This window comes from Brienomyrus brachyistius, unplaced genomic scaffold, assembly GCF_023856365.1.
Source record: "Brienomyrus brachyistius isolate T26 unplaced genomic scaffold, BBRACH_0.4 scaffold51, whole genome shotgun sequence".
NCBI lineage: Eukaryota > Metazoa > Chordata > Actinopteri > Osteoglossiformes > Mormyridae > Brienomyrus > Brienomyrus brachyistius.
In genome coordinates, this window is record NW_026042326.1 from 849,041 (window position 1) to 871,924 (window position 22,884).

The 22,884-nt window shown below is 40.3% G+C and overlaps 2 protein-coding genes across 2 annotated transcripts in view; both read left to right on the top strand.

Moving 5' to 3' along the window:
• The first annotated feature begins 1,674 nt into the window (after positions 1-1,674).
• LOC125723770 (kunitz-type protease inhibitor 1-like) lies at positions 1,675-11,915 on the top strand. Its single transcript, XM_049000504.1, has 11 exons — positions 1,675-1,831; positions 2,016-2,443; positions 2,733-2,890; positions 3,500-3,641; positions 8,636-8,806; positions 8,948-8,995; positions 9,157-9,288; positions 9,723-9,773; positions 9,856-10,026; positions 10,102-10,161; positions 10,775-11,915. Exons 2-11 carry the CDS (start codon positions 2,044-2,046, stop codon positions 10,960-10,962), a joined length of 1,521 nt encoding a protein of 506 aa, XP_048856461.1. The 5' UTR covers positions 1,675-1,831; positions 2,016-2,043; the 3' UTR covers positions 10,963-11,915.
• Positions 11,916-18,393: 6,478 nt separating this feature from the next.
• Positions 18,394-22,884, top strand: part of LOC125723822 (pleckstrin homology domain-containing family G member 3-like) — a 42,033-nt gene continuing 37,542 nt past the window's right edge. Inside the window, exons 1-2 of the mRNA XM_049000620.1 lie at positions 18,394-18,518; positions 21,572-21,680. The gene's annotated coding sequence lies outside the window, so the exon portion shown is untranslated. The remainder of the gene's footprint in view (positions 18,519-21,571; positions 21,681-22,884) is intronic.

Here is a 22,884-nt window from a genome sequence, read left to right on the forward strand (position 1 = left end):
ATTAAAATGCACTTATTCAGATTTAAATAACTTTAAATTCAGATAAGCTGTGACTTTGCATGTTACGAAAGCGTCTCTTGTTCTCTAATTTTAATCGTCACTGTATTTATTTGTTTGTTTATTAATTTGGCAGACACTATTGTTCAGGCAAACTGCTGTCTCTAAATTGCGCACTGTATATACCGTGCAATTGACTGGCATCCTGTTCAGGCTTTCCCAGCCTTGTTCCATATGCTTCCCGGCTTAAGCTTCAGTACTGCATGAGATAAATAAAAGATAGATGCACACATTTGATGTAAGCTCGTGACTGCCCCCTTGCGAACTTATCTAAATGTTACTTTTTAGCGGTATAACCCTCAACGGTGTACGTACGTTCGTCCATCCATCCTTCAATTTTCTATACCCGCCGGTCCTGTACCGGGTCACGGGGGTCCGGAGCCTATCCCGGAAGTTACGAGCGCAAAGCAGGGAATATCCCAGGAAGGGATCCGCTGGGCACATACTTGGAAACTTCTGTTAATACTGTATCCTTGAACGTGTTTTGAGTATAATATTTGGAAATACGTGCAAAGTTGTCTATAAAATGAAATCTTCCAAAATCTGCAATAAGTATCACATTCAAAACGAACAGAAGATGAGATGAAATGACACACGCAGTCCCGTAGGTGTTGGACGTTGTAAAAAAATCCGGGAGTATGACACCATTTACTAATGTGTGAACTCACCATATGTATAGCTAAAATTATTATTTTGCTTACTATATTATACACATGTAGAGTTTTATTATTGATAGGTATAGGTAGTTTGTGTGTGTGTGTGTGTATATATATATATATATATATATATATATATATATATATATATATATATATATATATATATTGTCACGGGTGGTCGCGGGCAGAGCGGCGATCGTGCAGGCAAGCAGGCAGGAACGGGCAGACAAGCCGTAATCAGGGCAAACACGGGGTTTATTCTGGGAATATCCGGGGCAGGGAACACTGGACGGCAACAGACATCAATGACGGACGAAGGACTCAGGTAAGACACGGACTGAAATACACAGGACTGAGCAAATTAACTAGATACAGCTGGGTACAATCGGGAGAAAACACGGGGGTAATCAGGGGGCGTGGCACACAGGAGGAGCGGACGAGCCGGGCATGACACACACACATATGTATATATATATGTATGTATATGTATATATATATTTATATATGTATGTATGTATGTGTATATATATATATATATATATATATATATATATATATATATATATATATATATATATATATATATACATACACACACACACACAACACACCACGTTTTACGATTCAAAACAATAAAAATTGGACTTAATAAACAAACTGAAAAAAGAACTCATATTTGTCACAAATCCACCTACGCCGAATGCAGCGATTCGGAAACACTGTAGCGTACATAATGGGAAACTTTCTATGAGTAAAACCGCAGAAAAAAACGACAACAAAAAAAATCCACAACGCATAGGGACGTATTTGACGGACCCTGTCTCCATGTCTCCATATTTCCTGGCTTGCTGTGTGGTCCTAAAATGCGAGAGTGTGTTTGGACTGAGGCTTTTGGCAGCTTTCGGCGCGCTCGCCGCCCGCTGACATCAGGGCGCTCGCAGGTGTGCCCCAAGCTGTCTACGTCACAGCCACGACAAGGAGCGGCGCTACAGCGTACTTCCTCAACTCAACAGGTCCAAGCTGGGAGGAAGCCGTGTCGCTATCGCAATTGTAATCGTGACAATCTTTCTTCGTTCTTTTTATTTGTTTTCGTTAGAGAACAGGCTACCAGCCATGTAAGTATACAAACTATACTACAAGTTATTAGTTATAAATAAGCTGTATATTAAACTTATTATGGCTATACGTTCATGTGTTATCTAAAATGTTTCTTTAAGACGAATGACCAGACCAGCATCTAGGTCGTTCGCTTTTGATATAAATTTTTAATCTCTGTGCATTTTTTTGCGTTTATTTTAGAAAGAAACAAAGGCCGTTCACCTAAAGAATGACTCAGTGTTTCAGTGGATTGTTATTATGCTTCGCACTGATATTAATTCAGAGATTTTCCGAGTGCGTCGACGAGCACTGCCTAGATAAATTCAAGAAAGGGAAAAAAGACTTTTTCGTGGATGTAACAGATTCGGTTAAGAACGGGGCCACCTTCATCGACTCCCCATCCGTGGAGCACGCCGAAGATTGTGCGCAAGCTTGCTGCAAATATGGCACCTGTAACCTGGCCATGTTGGAGCAGAATGTGGAGGGAGACGCCGTGAAAAGCTGCTATCTTTTCGACTGTTTGTACGCAAACAGACATGTTTGCACGTTTGTAAAACGTACGGGATTCAACAGTTACATCTTAAAGAGTGTCTTCGATAACTACCTGGACGGCCACCCAAAAACTCCAAGTGAGTACCTGTTCTACGTGCCTTCTTCACAAGCCTTCGCAAAGCCATAGATTGAATCAGTCTCGGCGATGTTTGTTTTTGGGTGGGGAAAGGATTTCAAAACATCCTGAGAACTATTTAAATGTCTGTAAGTTTGTTTTTCGGTAACTGCGAATTAAGAAGCAGATGGATAGATGGCTAAAGAAACACGCCTATTCTAAAAGGAGTTTTATTCTCTATTCCGATTTTTACCTTTTGAATAACAGTTGGCAATGCACATTTCAATATGGACTTGTCTGTCCTCTTGAAGGAAAAGATGACCGGCCTCCTGTGGCCGACGCTGGAGAGGACATGATTGTTCAACCGACGACCGATGTGTTTCTGAACGGCTTCCAGAGCCGAGATGATCACAAGATCGTTAGTTATAAGTGGACCTTGTTAAGTGGGAACGAAACGGTCACTCTGGAGGTAAGATTATTCTGTCCAGTTAGGTGTAAATAATCAGCTGTTGCAAAAATCCGATCAGTATGCCATTTTACGTATAACGTATATGGGTATGTTCTGTCGGTAATCCAGAGTAAGTACAGGTTTTGTTTCCTTTTAATTACACATCTAGTCTATGCTTTAATACTGTACGCTTCTGTGACATTGATTAAATTATTATAGGCTAGTGTAGTATTTGTGCAGATGTACATGGCTTTATTTGTAAAGGATGTTACCTCAGTTTAAAGTATTTGGGACGTGTGCTGCTTAAGATGAAGATTATAAACAAGGTAGGTTGAACTATTATGTCATGGCGCTATAGTCTAAGGCAGCGGTGGGCAATCTTATCTGAAAGGGGCTGGTGTGTATGCAGGAGTTTGGGATAAGCTTTAGGCCAGCTGTTCAAATCCAGGTGTGAGGACTTAAGCCAATCAGTCCTCTAATTAGTAATCTAACCAGGGAGTTGCAGCGAAAACCCACATCCGGTGCTTTCTGGATAAGATTGCCCACCCCTGGTCTAAAGGACATTTTTTGGTGATATGGCCATTTTATATAGTACCAAAAGCATTGCGGTGCTGAAACTTGGTGTTCCAGAAAACGCAGCTGGTGGACCAGATGAAGCTCTCCAACCTGCATCCGGGCGAGTACGTGTTCCAGCTGACAGTCACAGATTCCAAGGACCAGTCAGACTCTGCCGAGGTCACTGTACGGGTCCTGTCTCACAAGGAAACAGCACGTGAGTACCTACAGGCCCACTAATTTGTTAGAGGTTAGTGTTATGATGTAATAAACCAGGGGTGGGCATCCCTGATCCTGTAATGCTGGTGCCCAGCAGGTTTTCTGCCCTGCCTGAGGAGTTACCGTTTGCCTGAGATCAGGTGTGGTTTATCAGATACTAGGTGGAATGGCAAACCTGCTGGATACTGGCACTCTAGGATTAGGGCTGCCTCCTCTTGTCATTAAGCAGTGCACAGAGTGCATCTCTTATCGGTGATATTACTTTCATAAGAAAACGGAGACCTGCAGACACTGTTGCTGTCACCCCCTGTTGGTACAGGGGCCTTTTCTCTCCTTGGCTATAGTTCATTACATACTGACAATGATCATTGGTTTCCAAGAGGTAAAAATCCAGACCAAGATTTTGTTTCATCCAACCCATTTAGTACTTTGTGACTGTGACTCTGTACTTGTCAGTTGAAACAAAATCTTGGTCTGGATTTTTACTTTATGGATCAGAATTATCCACCTCTGTAGGTTCCAATCAAGTGAAGTGAAAGTGATTAGTTGTCGTTGTTGGCGCAACACGACACACGGCGCACAACAATGAAATGTGTCCTCTGCATTTAACCACATGAGACATAGCAGGGGGGCAGCAGATTCATCACACAGGTAACAGTGCTTGGGGGCAGTACCTTGCACAAGGCATGTCGGTCACTTTGTTTACATGCATAGCTTAGTTGAGCTATGGTTTATAGCTCAATTACGCCATTTAATCGGAATACTGTCCTTGTCCCAGTATACATGCACGAGAGGGGAAGCGAATTATTGAGCTGACTCCACTGTGATAGGTGGCGATATGGCTCCTTTCAGCTTGTTTGTATTGGACTTTTTGCAGTTGACCTATTATATCACATGCGTAAAAAAATAATAAAATTAATAATAATGGATGCGTGGACAAATGAAGTGACACAAGACGTAACTGCAACCTGGTTGGTAGAACAGATAGAAGATGAGGATCGCATAACAAGAACTAAAGCATTTTGTATAATACTATGACAGCACGGTACTGGAAATTTTTCAGATATTGCAATGTAATTTTGTTTAGAATAAATATTGGGGTATATATGAAACAAAGGAGATCAACATAAATTTTTTGCAAACCTGTCTAGGAGTGATTTAAACAGCAAGGATGAAAATGATTGTTTCTGAGACCACATGCATTGCTCAGACAAAAACAGCGGAGGTAAACTTTAAGCTGATTATAAATATATGTTAGATAATACTGAAAATGAATTAATTATTACAATTGCAAAACTTGCTAGATTTCTTTCCTATAACTGAGTAAAAATATTTTAGCAAGATTGCGCTGTAATATTCATACCAAATTGAAGGTAAGAAAAAGCCTAATCTTAATCTAGCTGTCTAGCAATGTAAGAATTGCATTTGCATAACATGCAATGTTGGTATTAATATCGCATGTCACCCAGTCCTATTACAGCCATTTTCCATATTCAGTACAAAATACCATTCCTGGCACTGTGAAGTCAGTTTTTATGCCAGTGAAAAACCAACTTATTGAAGTACCATACTTTAGCAGTGAATTGGACAGTTTTACAGTTCTGTACATTTCGTATGTGCTTTATGCCTTTTGCTATACTCCAGGCTTCTTCTGTGTGCAGACTTCTCTTGTTACTTCCGGGTGACAGCATTGGGGAAGAAACTGGAGCATGCATAGATCGCCTAGTCCAGTTTGAGTCTGAGCGTATACATGCAGGAGTAAATCGATTCCCATCATCGCATTATCTGGGTTTCTTAGTCCGATGTCGAGAAATTCGTTTTGGTCTGATTTCAGTCAGACTAAGATGTTTATATGAACTTTAAAGGTACAGCTTTAGTCAGACTAACACAATGATGTGATTTTCTTAGTGTGCATGTAAACATACTCACTGGTACTTTTCTGGTCAGGGATTCAAACCAGCAATCATTTGATTATAAGTGCGTTTCCATTAGACCCCCACTGCCCAGTCAACCACATCACTTAATTGTCTTTGCCACGTCATCATTAGTTAACTGCAATTAGCAATTTTGATCTAAATTGTCTGATCTGCAAGGTGGTGATCATATTGTCTGATCCCAAGTGTAATAATTTGATGTGTAGTGTAATACTGTAACAACGGAACGAAGCTGTGTGGTCAGCCTGTAAATATGGTAAAGCCAGGTGAGAACCTAGCAAAGCATATCACTGCACTGTGGAGATGGAGTGCTGATTACGGGTCAGCTGTTGAGCCCCAGGTTGAAGCACATTGGAACAATGTTGTAATATGTTGAGTGGCAGGTGCCTGTATCTATAGGCTAGATGACCCATATCGTATGGAGTTGTCCTTTCATATTTGTTTTATGAAGAAAAGTATTTTTGACACTTTTAGATGTCATTTCCGTTATCAGTTCTCTTGTACATAAATCACCTATACACCCTCTCCTCATTTAGCGACAACCTCGTCTAGTGACCACTGGCAAATACGAGGGTAATAACATTCAGGTTCAACCAGTGCTCGCATTTATAAATAAATTTTGTTCGTCTGACAAAAATGCATGCCAGTGAACTAGTTTTTCAAACTTTTGTGTAATTTGATGTGTTGCTGTCGTGTGCTAACATGCTTGATAATACTGAACCCTTGTGTACCTTCACTGGACTTCCTGTGTATTTCCGATGAATCTGTTGTTCAGTTCAGATCAGTTGATACTGGAGGAGCGGCAAACTTCTATGATGCGATGTGGGTGTTATTTACTTCTGTTACACATTCCTTTTATGTGATTCATTTGTCACCTCACCATTGACAAGAAACTTTTCAACATGGAATCATGCTTTAAGTTATAGTCGTACCCTCCAAGAGCATGAGATCCAAGGCAGGAAATGAAAACTGGTTCAGCGTATTGTATATTCCTGACATAAGATGGATCTCTGTTCTTCCCAAGGAGTTTCTTCTGGAATAGGAAGTGTTCCCATCAGCAGCCGAGAGAAGCCGCTCCTTTTGTTTGGAACTCGTCGGGCTGGTTTTTTTGGCTGAATTGCGATTTCACAAATGGAGGAACACCCGAAATGAGACGGCCTTTTACACTGAGGGCCAAAGCTATGTTGGAGTTCCTGCCACAGTAGTACTGCTCGGCTCTTAGTCTACCTGAATTTTTTTTGCTTGTTGTTACCGTTGCCTGTTTAAAGGCTTTGGGTTGCATTGACCCCCTACGAGACTGGAAAAACTATCCTCTTGGAAATGGATCTAATGCAGAACCACATTGCAAGCTACAAGGCTGCATTTGCTGTTGGGGTAATTGCAGTGCCTTCACGCTCTCACGTTAGTTAGATGTGTCATGGCTGCCTTCTTAACTGACTCCGGTGGCATGACAATGGGCACGATGCATCTCAGTTTTCATTATCTCTTTGACACTCAGTCATGTTCGGAAGGGAATGAGGGGTATTGCTCAGAAGTGATTCCTATGAGAACATACTTTTCTGTGAGAAAAGGTGAAGTGGGGTTATCTGCTGAATATGCCGTGTGATTTGGCTGCGCAGATGCTGTGGATGTGCAGCTGGGAGGTGTGCAGCTGTAGCCAGGTGACAGCAGCATCCTGACCTGTCATTCATCTTAGCATTGTGTGGCCGTTCTTAACCACATATGGCGAGAGGCCAGCCGACTGGCGTCTGGTAACTCGTTAACAGGCCGGGTCACTGCTGGCTTTTAGACTTCCTGTGTAATATGTTTGTATAGCAGTCAATGTGGGACTTCATTGGGAATCTGCAGCTGACGGGAGGCCATTGCACAGCAAGTCCATGTTTGTCATCTGAAATTGTTGCACTTTTAAAAATATATACCACCTCATGTCAGTTACATTTACACACCCACTCAAACTTTTGTCTGTCAGTAAAGTTTTTGGAACAGGTTAAATTTTCTGCATTATTTCACATCCATTAAAATGTATTGAGTATGATCTTTTCTGAGTATTTCCAATGCCACAATGCCTATTAAACTTATGGATTGTGTATGTGCGCCCTACCTTAGACATACTGCTAGCTACTGTTTAGCACTGGGTTTGAACATCATCGTTGAGGAGCACTGTCACATCCACACGCAAAAAGCTGAGCCCTAATTTATGAACCTGATTAGTTCCTCAGTTCATTGGGCGAAAATTACCAAGGAGAAACGGTTAGAATATGGATGTATGCATGGATATATTGAAACTGTCATTTTATATATGTTTAGTTACCTGTTCTAGACGCACTACTTTAGGGTATGACCTCGACACGCACAACTATTCAAGAATTATGGATTTGTACTTGTTTTATGGAAATAATGACTAATGACACTGGATGGTAATTATTGAAGTTTGTGGGGGTATTTTGTTGTGATATACACTGTAGTATTGATGCCAAGGGGTATTCATCCAAAGGCCAAACTGAACAAGTGACAGCCCTGCCACCCCTCCCCCCTCTAAGTTAATTTTGCTGATGGGGGAGGGTTCCATTGTGTGGGTCAGGTTACATTGCTTCTGTCTGGATGCAGACTGGAGTCTCCCACCATTTGTTTCTTTTTACAGTCATATAGCATGAAAAGTCATACCTGGAACAAAATAAGGTGACCAATTAAACAATTACTGCTGTAAAAGGAAACTCATTTCTATGTGAGAGGAAGAGAACTGAATTTCATCCTCAATTCGGGGCAGTTTTGAACAAAACTGTGCAGGCATAGAATAATTTCAAACAAATTCTTCAATTTCTCATAAGTGAAAGTGAGGATACTGAATATTCTGAAATGTAGGGATGGGTGTGTTATTAGTTTTACCTATAGAGAATGTCACTAGGAAATGTAAAACGTCTTCAAGTTTCCATCTGGAAAGCTAGAGATTCTTATTGTGAATGATGGGCTGAGCTCCTGGTCACAAGCAAAGTGACTCGCCATGAACCACAGTGCTGTGGAATCTGCCGGACTTAAACCAAACGTCTGTCTCTTACAGGGTACTGTCTCGTCCCCAATAAGGTCGGACCCTGCCGGGCCTACTTCCCCCGCTGGTATTACAACATCTCCTCGCAAATGTGCGAGAGCTTCGTGTACGGAGGGTGCAAGGGCAACCTGAATAATTACCTCACCCAGTCGGAGTGTAACAACACCTGCACAGGCGTGTCCGGTAACAGTTCGCACGAGTGTGTGTGTGTGCGTGTGTCAGCATGTGTGTCATGTGTCTACAAAGGAATATAAAGTGTCCTTAATATGCTGCTGTAGAATAATCTCCGGTACCTCCCTCTTTCCTGTTTGTCCTGTCTTGCAGAAGTGTCTACTCCTGCCAGTAGGGGGTTCCATCCGCCTGAAACCAAAGGTAAACTTGCTAGGCCGATACTGGAACAAGAGGAAATGTCAAATGTGCCTCATCTTGTCTTTTGGGACACCTTTAACACTATTGTCGTGAAAGGTGATGAAGATGAATAGCGTGTACTTGTCTCTCACTCTTTGGTCACTGTGCTGCCGTGTCTTGACCAGCCCCTGTATGTGGCCAACCCTGCGGAGCGCAGTGTTTCCCCTGCACCGACGGCTGCTGTGTGGATGCTGAGCTGGAGTGTGACGGTTTGAGTCAGTGCCACGATGGCAGTGATGAAGCGTCCTGTCAGCACTGTAAGTGTCGTCCTGGCTGGTCTTCTCTGTTCCCACTTCCCCGATTTCAAAACCACCAACCAGCAACTGGATTAAGGCATCCAGAATCTCTCAATGGAAGAGTTTAGTTATAGTTATGAAAAGCTTAAAAACCTGCCATTGCAATGTTTTATGCTCCTACTCTGCATCAGTTTAACTCTGCAGTGATAGATATTCTGAATACAGTAATAAAGTTTGTGGGTTAGAATAAAAAATTACAACTTGTATCTTTCCAAGGTTTTTGCAGAAGTGTAATGTTTGTTTTCTAATCTGCGGTTTAAATATTGGTGAAAAACAGTAAAGAAAAATATACCTGTGGTCTTTGGACTGCTAATATAGTGGGATGCTTATGCTTGCGTATTTGCTGCTTGTTGTGAAATCAAAGCGAGTAGCCTGACTTCTTTTCTTGTCTCCAGTAAACACAACATTAAATCACCTGCTGAATATCCCTGTGGATAAACTGGAAGGTAAGTCTCATCGTTTAAGTTTGAGGTTCCACCTATTCCCTGAAACCCCACAGAACTCATAGCAGTGTCCTCTTCATCACAGTGCGCTGCACGGTACCTCCGGAGACTGGGCCTTGCCGGGCTTACATGACCCGTTTCTTCTATAACCCAATCCACCGGAAGTGTTTCGAGTTCATCTACGGTGGCTGCGGAAATTTCCCAAACAATTTTGACGTAGAGAGCACTTGCCTGGACACCTGCAAATCCATCACAGGTAGGAGTGCCGCAGACGTTCAGGGCTGCTGAAACCGGGCAGACCATGCTCTAAACTAACTTGTGCCTATTTCAGAGGAAGACGTCTTCTTGCGGGGAATTTTTGAGCGCTCCAAGGAGGAAAAAAGCCATTCTGGTAGGTGGCTCTTCCAGGTGTAGCCGCTAACGCAAGCTAGAATGGCCACTAAAAGTAAAATGTTAGTGAAATTGTAATGACAGGCCTAAAATAGAATCTTCATTTCTCTTAACAACTGAATATACAAGCGTGCGTGTGTGTGCATGTATTAGGTATGAGGTCATGAAAAAGTAGTTTTCCAAATAACAAAAAGAAACTGAATCGCAGTCTTTTTTGGATTCTGCGGTGATCAGTTACAGCCCAGCGTTGGGGTTCAGTCACAGGCCTTCGCTTGAGATCTCAGCTGTGCGTCAACAGGGTAAATGGTGTTGCTTTGACTGCACTAGAGGAATGCAAGTCCAAATCACACTCAGAAAAGGTCTGATGGTGGTAAATCCAGCATCGACATACTTTAGTGTGTGTATCGGGGTTGACAATTGTCCACAATTGCCATTGATGGGTTTGATGGGAGCCTGAAGATTTAAGCCCAGAAAAAAAGATTGCAAACTGAGAAGGCAGTAATTTTAATGCTGACAGCAAAGACATTAAACTGAAAAGATCCTGCTTGGTCGTCAGTGCTGTCATTAACACTGGTCATTCTCCTGAGCTGGTGTCTGTCTGTGTTGTTCCTCAGTTGGTGTTGTTATCGGCCTTCTGCTGGGTGGAATCATGGCGGTGCTGTTGGCGGTCCTGGTGTACCGCGCCCTCAAGACCAAGAAGGAGGAGGTGCATCACCAACGTGTGCCTGTTGACCCCACCCCCGTGCCTGTCCCGGACGATGCAGAACACCTGGTCTACAACACGACTACCAAGCCCCTCTGAGTGTGTAGACTCTCCCTCCCCCCCATAGAAACACTCTCCTACACTTATCATTCTCTGTGAGCTATATTGGTGAACATACATTTTACTTGGCAGTTCATTTCCTAGGAGTGCATGTGACTCAGTTTTACAGTCCAGTTTATGTATTATGCACTGCTAGGATTTATTGTTACATGTTTTGTTTTTTTGAGGGGGGGGGGGGGGGGCGTGGGAGTTGAGTTGGTGTTTTGTGAGATGTTGGTCTCAGAGTAAGGGGATTTTCAGCCAAAATCCTGAGGATGTTCCTGTTGCTTTTTGTTTGGTCACAGAAAGACTTCCTTCTACCTTCACTGATATGAGATGTATTTATTTTGAAATTTACGCTGGGAGGACACTTGCCCCCCCCCCATTATGCAGTACTGCCTCTAGCGCGGCTGACGAGGGACGGAGTTTTTACTAGACTAATGGTACACAGAGAGTGACTGTTTACAGTGGCTGTTTGGTTGAAAGAAGATATGCATGTTTGAGTCCATGTACATATTTGCAGGGATGGGGAAGATGGTGTTTAGAATATAATTTGGAGGATAGAATTTTAACACTAACAAAAATAAATGTATTTTTATTAATATTGTTTGAAGAGAAACTGTTTTACCAATTTTAACATATTTTCAGATGCTTACAATATCCCCTATGCTTATAAATAATCTGTATAAATGATTTGTGAAACATCCCCGTAAACCAATTTCTGTCTAAATATATGCAAATGAAAAGTGGATGACTTGAGCTTCAGTCAGAATTCACTTCTCAGTCTTGTAGATGTTTTTATTACCTTATGTATGTATATACCTATCCATGTATATACGTATTCATATACCTTAAGGTTGAATGTCTTCTTGCCTCACATTTGTAGGAATAATAGTAGGATTATCTTTTATGTGTGTGTGTGTTTTTTTTAATAAACACTCGTAAGAAATTTTTATTTGGCTCTGAATTTTTTCTGTGCCATTTTTATTCTTTCTGTAGAATCTAGTGGAGTAGACTTTGATACTGATGTATTGTTTTACAGTTAATTTCTTTGCAATATGTAGAATGAACAGTAGTGTGTATTTGTAATAATAGAAAATAGAAAAAATCTATTCTGGAAGCGTAATGATTTGTGAACAGCTTGGAATTGAGGTTTATGTATTTTATGAAGTAACTTTCTTTGCTGTGAGACTTTTGAACTGGGATCCTAATTACTCTGGCAAATAGTACACGTAGACTGCAAAAAGCATCCCTTTCAAGTTTAATTTGTATTATGTTAGAGCTTCTGATGCAGACCACCTGCACCGCTAAGCTAAAAATAGGATTACTAAATATTAGATAATTAACTACAAAGGCACTTATTCTAAATGTAATGATTTCGGACCATGTCCTAAACATGTTCTGTCTAACAAAGACATGGGTAAAACCTAATGAGTACTTTGCTTTAAATGCGTTGACATCTCCAGGATATAGTTATGAGCACAGACCCCAACTCAATGGTAAAAGGTGGGAGGCATTTCAACAATTTATGAAGAAACACTTCTAATAACGCAGAAGTCAGAATTTAAATTTAAATCATTTGAGTTATTGTTCCTCAATTTCAAGCACCTAGTCAAAATCTAAAACTCTCTCTCCCCCTCACTACAATTTACTGTCCACCACATCCTTATTCAGAATTTTTAGCTGAATTTGCAAAATTCCTTTCACACCTAGTTATTTAAACTGAGAGCAATAATTGTGGGAGATTTTAATATTCATGTATACAATGAACAAGATCCCCTGACAATAGCCTTTACTAATATCCTAGACTCTATGGGTATCATTCAAAATGTTATTGGGCCTACCCATAACTGTGGTCATACCCTTGATTTAATCCTATTGTTTGGTCTTGATATAGGTAATGTAACTCTACTGCCTCAGACCAGTATTATCTCTGACCATCATCATGTTAATATTTTGAGCAAGATAAATATTGAACTCCCCAACTTGCTTCTATGCCAAATGTACAATCATGTTAAATCCAGCGAGTAACGCTTAAGTCAAGGCTTAAGACGTACCTCTTTAGCCAGTCTTTTGGATAGTTAAATCCCCTTTTCTAAGGTAAATGGAGGGATTGGTGCTGTCGTCCTGCCACTCTCGCTGATCATTTAAGCTGTGGACGGTGGGTTGGCTTGACGCCAAAACCCCTGGAAACCCTCATGACTGTGCTTCCTTCCAGATCTCTCTTCTAGCCAGGCTGTCATAGTTACTCTAGTCCTGCCGGAGGTTAGGTTAGGTGTAGGGCAATAACTCTTCTCCATCTTCTCTTTTTCTGAGCTGATCCCGAGCCGACTCTACACCGTGTGAACCTGCACCTGGACTCCTGGAGATAACAACATGAAACCAACTTGGATTTCATAACTATATGAACTCTAATGAATCTCAGTATAAATGCAGTTTCATGCTCCCCGGTCGCCCAGAGGAGGATGGAGTCCCCTTCCGAGTCTAGGTTCCTCTCAAGGTTTCTTCCTGCTAGAGGGAGTTTTTCCTTGCCACTGTCGCCTCAGGCTTGCTTGGTGGGGTTCTGGCTGGTTAAATGTAAAGTGCTTTCTGACAATGACTATTGTTAACAGCGCTAAATAAATAAAATTGAATTGAATTACCCCAATTTGATCTTGACTACACTGGCTGCCAGTTAGATTTCGTGTTGACTACAAAATACTACTCAACTTATAAAGCTGTAAATGGTTTTGCACCGCAGCATGTGAGTAACCTCGTTTGCAACTGCATTCTGAATCGTGCGCTTCAATTGCAAGAATACAGAACGTTACTTTTGGGGGAAGAGCATTTGCTCATAAAGCACCACAGTTATGGAATAAACTTCCTATTAGTGTTTGGAACTAAGACATAATCTCTGCTTTTAAGTCAAGGCTTAAGACTTCTTTAGTCAGTTTTATGGATAGTAAAATCCCCTTTTTTAAGGTGAAGGGAAATCTGGAGATTCTGGTCATTTGAGATTAAAGGTGAAAGGGGGGATTGGTGCTGTAGTCCTGCCACTCTGGCCGATCACTTAAGCTGTTGACGGTAATTTGGCTTGACGCCAAAACCCCTGCAAATCCTCATGTCCATGCTTCCTTCCAGGTCTCTCTTTTAGCCAGGCTGCCATAGTTACTTTAGTACTGCCGGAGGTTATGTGTAGGGCAATAACTCCATCTTCTCTTTTCCAAGCTGATCCCGAGCCGACACTACAACGCTTGAGCCCTCACCTGGACTCCTTGGAGATAATTACATGAAACCAACTGGGACTTTTAAAACTATATGGACTGAAATTAATGTCAATGTAAATACAGTTTCATCCTCCCCGGTCACCCAGAGGAGGATGGGGTCCCCTTCTGAGTCTAGGTTCCTCTCAAGGTTTCTTCCTTGCCACTGTCGCCTCAGGCTTGCTTGGTGGGGTTCGGGCCAGTTATATGTAAAGTGCTTTGTGACAATAACTGTTGTTTAAAGCGCTGTATCAATAAAATTGAATTGACTGTTTTCGTATGTGCTGCTTGATGGAGATGCCCACTGCTCTGAACCAGCTCTGAACCCACTCATGTTCAGAAAAGAGAGCTGGAAGTGCTGCCATCATGAACGATGTATTCATTGTGTATGTAGAACAGAACAACGGTTACTGGCCTTGCCAAGGGCCGACGGGCATGTAACTGTACTGCTAAGGCTGGGCTTGAACTGGCGACCTAATCACTGGTACAGAGGCTCAGCGGACTGAGCTGCTCACTGCCCCCTAATAGAAATGTTAAAATATATTGCAGCTGTCAAGCACTTAATGCTCTTTTCGATGGTTTTATTTACAGAAGATATGACACATGGAGAATTAACTGCACGCTCCTGTATGATACTGCATCTTTACAGACAGTGTAAACTCAGCATGTTACAAGTAGCTGTGAGGCTGCAGAGGCTCAATTCTGGTGGTGTGTCCATTAAAGGAGGGCTTTGGCTTTTTGCAAAGATGTTTTTGCATTGGCATGAAATATTATTGGTTAATTGAACATACCAAGAGTATTATTTACATTTATTTAGCTGATACTTTTTTCCAAAGCAAAATAGCAAAGAGGGAAAATGTCTCAGGGCTGTCAAGGAACTAACTAGGCATAAGTGCAGTTAGGCTGAGCTTCCATAGAATTTCCAGCCACAAGTGTAAGGCATCAGAGGAGGAGCTGTATTACATTAAAAAACATTAAAAGAACCTGACAAGAGACCTATTCATATCATCCAGATTCAGGATAGATGGCGGGTAGAAGATAGACCAGGTCAGTGGTTGGATGAGCTAGTTGTAGTGCTCCAGTCAGAGATGTGTATTGAACATATGTAAAACATCTGGACTTAGACTTATTTTCAAAAGCTAGGGGAAATCCAGATGGCTGCTGTTTGCTGACTAAAAAGGGTGAGATAGGTTGTAGGTCTTGAGGAGCAACTTAATGGCAACAGGTGATATTCTGTTAATGGCTCTGAAAGCCAGTGCTAAGGACTCGAATGCAAACCTGTTTCATTCTAGTCTACCAGGGCCAGAATTGAGGAACCCTGCATTAGAGCCTTTTGACTGGTTGAATTCCAGACATGCTGCTGCAGTTTTATAGCATAAGCTGGTAGCCTTTACAGTAAGGAGTTAGAGTATTCTGTTTGTGAGATGACAGGTGCCTGGACTAGAAGCTGAGCTGCTTACAAGGAAAAAGAAGGCCTAATCTTCCTGATTTTATACACAGTGAATCTACTAGGTGGTCAGCATAGGATAGCTGGTCATCTATCATTACCCCTAAGTTCCTGGCAGATCTTGATGAAGGCAGTGCTGATGATCCAAGCTGAACAGTGATGTTATGGTGAGTGAAGCTCAATCTTTCACAAGTTCACCTGGAATCTCGGCTACGGTTCTGGCAAGGCAAGTGGAGGCCCGAGCACAAAGATTACAGATACCTGGGGGTACACATTGACAGTAAACTGGACTGGTCCAAGAACACAGATACTGTTTTCAAGAAAGGGCAGAGCCGGCTTTACCTACTAAGGAGGCTCAGGTCTTTCAATGTTTGTAGGAAAATGCTGACTATGTTCTATCACTCTGTGGTGGAGAGCGCAGTGTTTTTTGCAGTTGTGTGCTGGGGCAATGGGGTGAAGGCAGCTGATGCCAACAGGCTGAACAAGCTGATTAAAAAGGCTGATTCTGTCCTGGGGGTCAGACTGGAGAACCTGGTGGAGGTGTCTGAGAGGAGAATGTTGAAAAAGCTTCTCAGTATCATGGACAACACCTCCCACCCCATGCACGCAGCCATGATGGGTCATCAGAGCTCCCACAGCAAAAGACTAATTGCCTCCAAATGCAGAACCGAACGACACAGGAAATCCTTTCTACCTGTGGCAATAAGACTGTATAACTCTTCCTCATTTTGTAGGTGATCTTTTCAGAACTGTCATTAATCCTTATTTGGATTGTGCAATATTACATATCTGTTTGGTATTGAATGTTTGTTTTATCCCATCATCACATGCTGCTATCTAAATTATTCAAGGCACAACACTAAGACACTTTTCATTACCACGTGCACTAATAATCTGTTATTTTATTATATTTGTATAGCTTAGTTTTAGTTTTTTTTTACTTTGTACAGAGTACGAGTATTTATGAGTATTTATATAGTTATAATACAAAGTATTACTCATAGTTATTTGCACTATTATTTCTATGACTATTACTTCTGTTCCCTTTATACTCTTTACCTTACCTTTATTCCTATTGTTGCACTGAGCATGTGAAGGACAAAAGAATTTCCCTCGGGATAAATAACGTTTTTTCTTATTTTATCTTATCTTATTCGGCTCTCATTCTGTGATTATAGGTAGTCCCCGGGTTAAGAATGTCTGATTTATAGACGACCTATACTTTGGAACAGACTGCCATAAAATATCCATCCATCCATCCATTTTCCAAACCGCTTATCCTACTGGGTCGCGGGGGGTCCGGAGCCAATCCTGGAAGCAATGGGCATAAGGCAGGGAACAACCCAGCATGGGGGGCCAGCCCATCGCAGGGCACACTCATACACCATCCACTCACACATGCACACCTACGGGCAATTTAGCAACTCCAATTAGCCTCGGCATGTTTTTAGACTGTGGGGGGAAACCGGAGTATCCGGAGGAAACCCCACGACGACATGGGGAGACCATGCAAACTCCACACACATGTGACCCAGGCAGAGACTCGAACCTGGGTCCCAGATGTGTGAGGCGACAGTGCTAACCACTGCACCACCATGCCGCCGCCATAAAATATATTATATTAAATATTTAGGTTAAATACAATGGTTCATAATACTTTGTGATGCACATGAAAACATTGCGTGGCATCAGTGATTCATGGGTTCAAGGTACAGTGCAGTATTGTATGTAGTTACTTTTATTATTACTGTATAATTATTATTATGTTGGTGCCCCATCCTGGGTTGCTCCGTCTTGTGCCTGTAGCCTTCGGGATCGGTTCCAGACCCCCGCGACCCTGAACAGGATAAGCTGTTTCAAAAGATGGATGGATGGATGGAATTATTATGTACTGTATATGTATGTGACTTACCAACAAATTTGGCTTAGTATGAATTAAGGAAGAGATCTCGCTCATAACCTGGGGACTGCCTGCACACCATTGGTTAAAAAAAAAAAACACACACACACACACATACCCTAGTGTAAAGTATATTATTATCGTTCATTGTCTTTAACTGCTTATTTGTCTTAACTGCAAGGGGCCCAGAATCTGTTCTTGGGTACCCCCTGCAGATGGCACCAAGCAATCACATATGCAAACAACCATGCACACATCCAAGGTCACCATCTAGTAGTTTTGTATTTCTTTTTATTTTTCTGAATTTTATTGGTTCCTGCTCACAATAATTACAGTCCTGGGGCTGACGTCCCTAGAATATTTTTCCCTTTGAGGGAAAAAAACATCACTTTCAATCCTTTTTCAAAACCACGTGGTGGACAACACGAGTTTTCATTATAAATATTTTCTTTTACCCGGTTCTTCAGTCTAAATCATATTTTCTGTATTGCTTACCAGACGAGTCCCTTTCTCATATCCCTTCTGATGGACGTTGAAACGCTTCTTTAAAAATATAACTTAATCACATTTATAGCTTACAATAAGATATTGAAATAAACAGCATCGGAGTGCGTTTAAGTATTCTCTTCCGCTTCATATTGCGAAAAAAATATTCTTTGTGAATAGTATAAATATTCGATTGTCTAGTTTGTTTTGCTATGCTCGTGATGAGTACGATCTTACAGCTGCTTAACGGTTAAGAAAGTGAGCGTAGGAAGCTTACTATTTTAGGCGCAGGCGCGATTGCTGTAGGCGAGATGCTGCTTATCGGATTTGAAGCAGTTAGTGTATTTTGTTTTCTTTGTGGTTACTGGTTAATAGGTTAGCTGCAGTGGATCCTTCTATGGATAGAGCGAGGCATGTCATTTCAAGCCATAGCTTTCGTCGGAAACGTTCAATAAGAAAAGTAAACACGTTCCCAAATGCGGTATGTAATGGAGTTTCATTTGTTATATTGACTTAATAACTTGATTTCAATATGTTTTAGTCTTAAAATTTTGGACAGCGGTATTACGGTTAATATTCGTCATGCTGCAGTTTTATGGTTTAAATAAAATTAATGGTTTTGAATGTATTCTGTGTGTGGAATGTATACTTTACCCATAACAAAACTTGAAACTGCATGTCATTGTCCGTTTAGTATGTGAGAGACTTTATAATGTTAAACTGGGGAAATACATTTATGTAGTTTTCTTTAGTTTTTATATCTTCTTGAATCTCGCAGATAAATACATAATTTTCAGTTGTTGGTTTTAAGTTAACCAAATCGTCGAGTAATCTTACTATTATCCATCATCTTTAATGCCCATTTAGAGAAATGTAGGATTACCAGCATTAACGGATATACGTCACATTTCTGTCTGCAGATAAATGTGTTGTCATTGACTTTAACTGTGACTTATTAAAATAACCGATATAAAATTATGCTGTACGCATATAACTAATAACGAGCAGTGTTTAGTATATTATTATTATTATTATTATTATTATTATTATTATTATTATTATTATTAATATTATTATGATTATACTGTATTCACCGGTGTTGAAGGAAACAGTTTGATATTTGGGGGGTAGGGGAAACAATCTAAAAGTAACAAAGTCTATTTGTATAACAAAGTATATACTGTATATATATATATATATATATATATATATATATATATATATATATATATATATATATATATATATATTTATATATATATTTATATATATATATATATAATTTTTTATTATATATATATTTTTTATTTATTTTGGGGGTGGGGGGTACATCTCCCACCTGCCAATTGCCCCTCTGCCACAGGTTCCGATGCCTATGAGTATATAACAGCTATATATAGTTATAGCAAATTCAAATACCAAACCAACCAGTACAAGACACTCCACTTAATTCTGAGAGCCGCCTACGCAGTTACAGAAAGTATTGAAGTAACATGTTGCATATCTGGTGAAAATGACTTTTAAAGTCACTCTACTGAAGTGCACAATAAATCTATTGAGAAAAATAAAAAGATTGGCCTTTGAATCTTAAAATTAATGGGTCCTTCCAATTATACCTCAGTGTGGCTAAGAAAGCAAGTGTTACAGCTCTGAATACGAGAGATTTCACAGAAAATGGTCACATGCAGAGTGAATAAATCAAAGCAGAAGCTTCTCTACAAAACATGTCACTCAGTCCACGGATGCTGCATGTGTGATGCATAGATTCATGCCCACAAAACAATGAACAAATCACCGAATAACTCATAAAAGTATTATTTTCAAGTTGCACTGTGAAAATGGAGGAGGATGCAATAAATTTTCAGTTTCCATAGTGTAGTGCTTTTTACATTGGCCTAACAAGAAAAAGGTCCTCAACTTCAAACTGGGTGAAAACACTGTTTTGGGGTTTATGTGTGGATTAGGATGCTGTGAGTGTTCCAGTGCTCGAAAGAGTGATGTCACCATTGGGCCCCTAAAGGAGACCCTTAACCCCCAGTTGCTGTAAGGACTGCCTGACCCTGCTTTCTCAAATACAAAAACAACAACAAAAAAGGATATAGCTTTGGAAAACACTGTCTTCTAAATAAGTAAAATGCAAAAAAGTCAAAATGGGGTGACATGCATTAGATCTTATGCAATGGGAAAAATAGAATATTCAGAAATTGAAAAGAAATAATGGCTTTACAAATATGGAAATGAGTACAATGAGTAAAGAATTCTTTCAACAAGGGACAACTTTCAGATCTTTAGAAGTGTAGTAATCATTTGTGAAACAGAAAGGAGGAACATTTATTTAATTACAGAACTTGGATGCATCTTGGTGTCACAGAGTTCCTGTTTATAGTTAAACAGTAAGCTGTCTGGAAGGGTTTCCCAAAAAGGCATTTATTTCAATGAGCTAAGATATGTAAGTGTTTTGTATGGTTTACTTAATTAAGGAGATAAAAACAGAACACATGGACCGTACACATCACTGGTGGGTTTGGATGCATATGCCAGACTAGATTGCATCTATACCGTAAAATATGATCAGATCTAGGGTTACACAGCTGTTTAACTTTTATTTGACCCAGACCCTTGTTAAGTTTAATATCTTCATTAGCTCTGCTTTGTCAAATTTCACCAGCAGCTCAATTAAATAATTAAATACAGATGTAGCCACTCTCCCCAATAAGGATAGATGGAGGATTTCCCATCTTTGGAGATAATTTTTTTTAATTTCACATAGTAATTTACCATAATTAGTTTTGTATAAGTATGATATACCAGGATTCCTAGGTATCTAAAGCCATAACTGTGGAATCGAAATTTAGTATTTGCGAGCTTTAATGCAAAAACATTCTCTGTAGTATAAGTGCGGGTAGGTTACTGTAAAATTTGGACGAATCTTAAACTTAAAGCAACAGTAAGGTGTAGCGATCAGGGAGTTCAGTATAGGACTAAACATGCAAGGTAATGTAGGAGCTGTATGAGCGATCTGCATGTACTTACTTACCATGACCATGCACAGCTTCCTCCCATAATCCACATGCAGTCAGGTGAACTGTGATCTCACCCATGGATTAGGATTGTGTGTATGCGTGCATGATCCCTGCAATCGCCTGGGCTCCTTTACGCATTGTTTCCTTGCTTTGTGTCCTATGTTGCCTGTGACAAACTCCTGGTACATTGCGACCTTTCATTGAAGTAGTGCTTATGGAAGATAGATGAATAGAAAAATCTATATATTCATTGTGTTTCATGGTTAAATTGAAATGCATTTTATTATGCTGGAAAGCTGTAATGTAGGTTTCATTTTTATTGTTGGGTATTTTTAGGTCGTCAATTCTGTCACCACTGGGCAAATTATGCAATTTATCTTCTGTTTACATTGTATGAGTAAGTTACAGCTGTGAGGTGCTAAGAACTGTGCTCACTTAACACAGGTTCTTGAAATGGCTGTGCTATGTTAGTGTTCAGTAAACTAATAGTTTGCATTCTAATGTTATGTAGCTTTGTGACACCCCGCATTATGGAGCTGAACAGTCTGCTAGGGCTTTACTGTACCACCCACCTCAGACCGCCACTGTAGGCCCGTCTTAGGTCTTACTCCAGCAATCTGGTGAGTAATATAACTATAACTGAAGCAACCATGTTTAGTATATTGTCATTTATTGTTTCTCAATATGTATACTTTAACGTACTTGGGTTTTTGCTTATCTGTTTTATCAGTTTCACCTTCGATTGCTGGTTCAAATGCTAAGAACAGAGGATGGTAATAGTCCCTGGATGTCGTTCTTGCCCTGCTTAAAATTTCAAAAATGCATCAGTCTTCACCAAACAAGAACAGTCCCATGATTCATTGCATCTCAAGTTTTTTAGGATGCATGTTAGCAAGACTGCTTTTGCCAAGACCACAAGAATGGTCTTTGCTTTCTTTGTATTGAGAAGCACTCATCGTTTAGGATGTTGGTGAGATTGTCATTGTTTAGGATTTGAGTTTTTCTAAATCAAGTAACCAGGAACAGGGTTTAATTAGCATTTTTAATATGAATTCTGCTTCCTCTTGAAAATGAGATGGAACTGTACACTGCTATTGAGATGCAATGACTAATCGATAAAATCAATATTAGTCTAATAAAGATTACTGACAACAAATTTTGTCATCAACTGGTTGCTTTTTTGCTGTTTGCAAGATTAATATCGTGGCTTCTTCTGTGGAGGGTCAACGTAAGACCAAACTAACAAAAGTGTGGAATTACTTTAATTTTCCATCATCTAAGAAGTCAGTATCCTGCGACATAGCCCTTAATAAAATTTTGAGATAGAGATTGTCAAAATTGTTTTTTTTTGCAGCCCTACATTGTTGGAAATACATGTCATCTCTGCCATGTACAACACAGAGTGCAGGTTCTTATCAAGTTACATTTCAACCATGGGCTATAACATCCATTCAGCCAATCCTTTAGGTCATCTGGGCAGCTTTGTGTACAGAAAGGGTTTCACAATTTGGTTTAAAATTTGAAACATCTGTGCTTCAAACTTTGGACTCCAGTGTGCAGATTATACAACTAAATGCCTGCATTTTGAGAAAGGTTTTTTACCAAACTAGTGATGCATTTTGAAGGCCTGCTGACTAAAAGGAAACATTGGTATTGAAGGAATGTTTTCTAAAATAAAATATAGGTGCCTTTTAAATTCTTCCTGTTCTTAATGCATTGCATTTCCATCACACATACAAACTCTCCTTCCACTGTAGGCAGCTTTTTCACCTTGTGCACAAAATTCTCTTCATCACTGGGATTTCTCACCATTTGCTTTTTGTC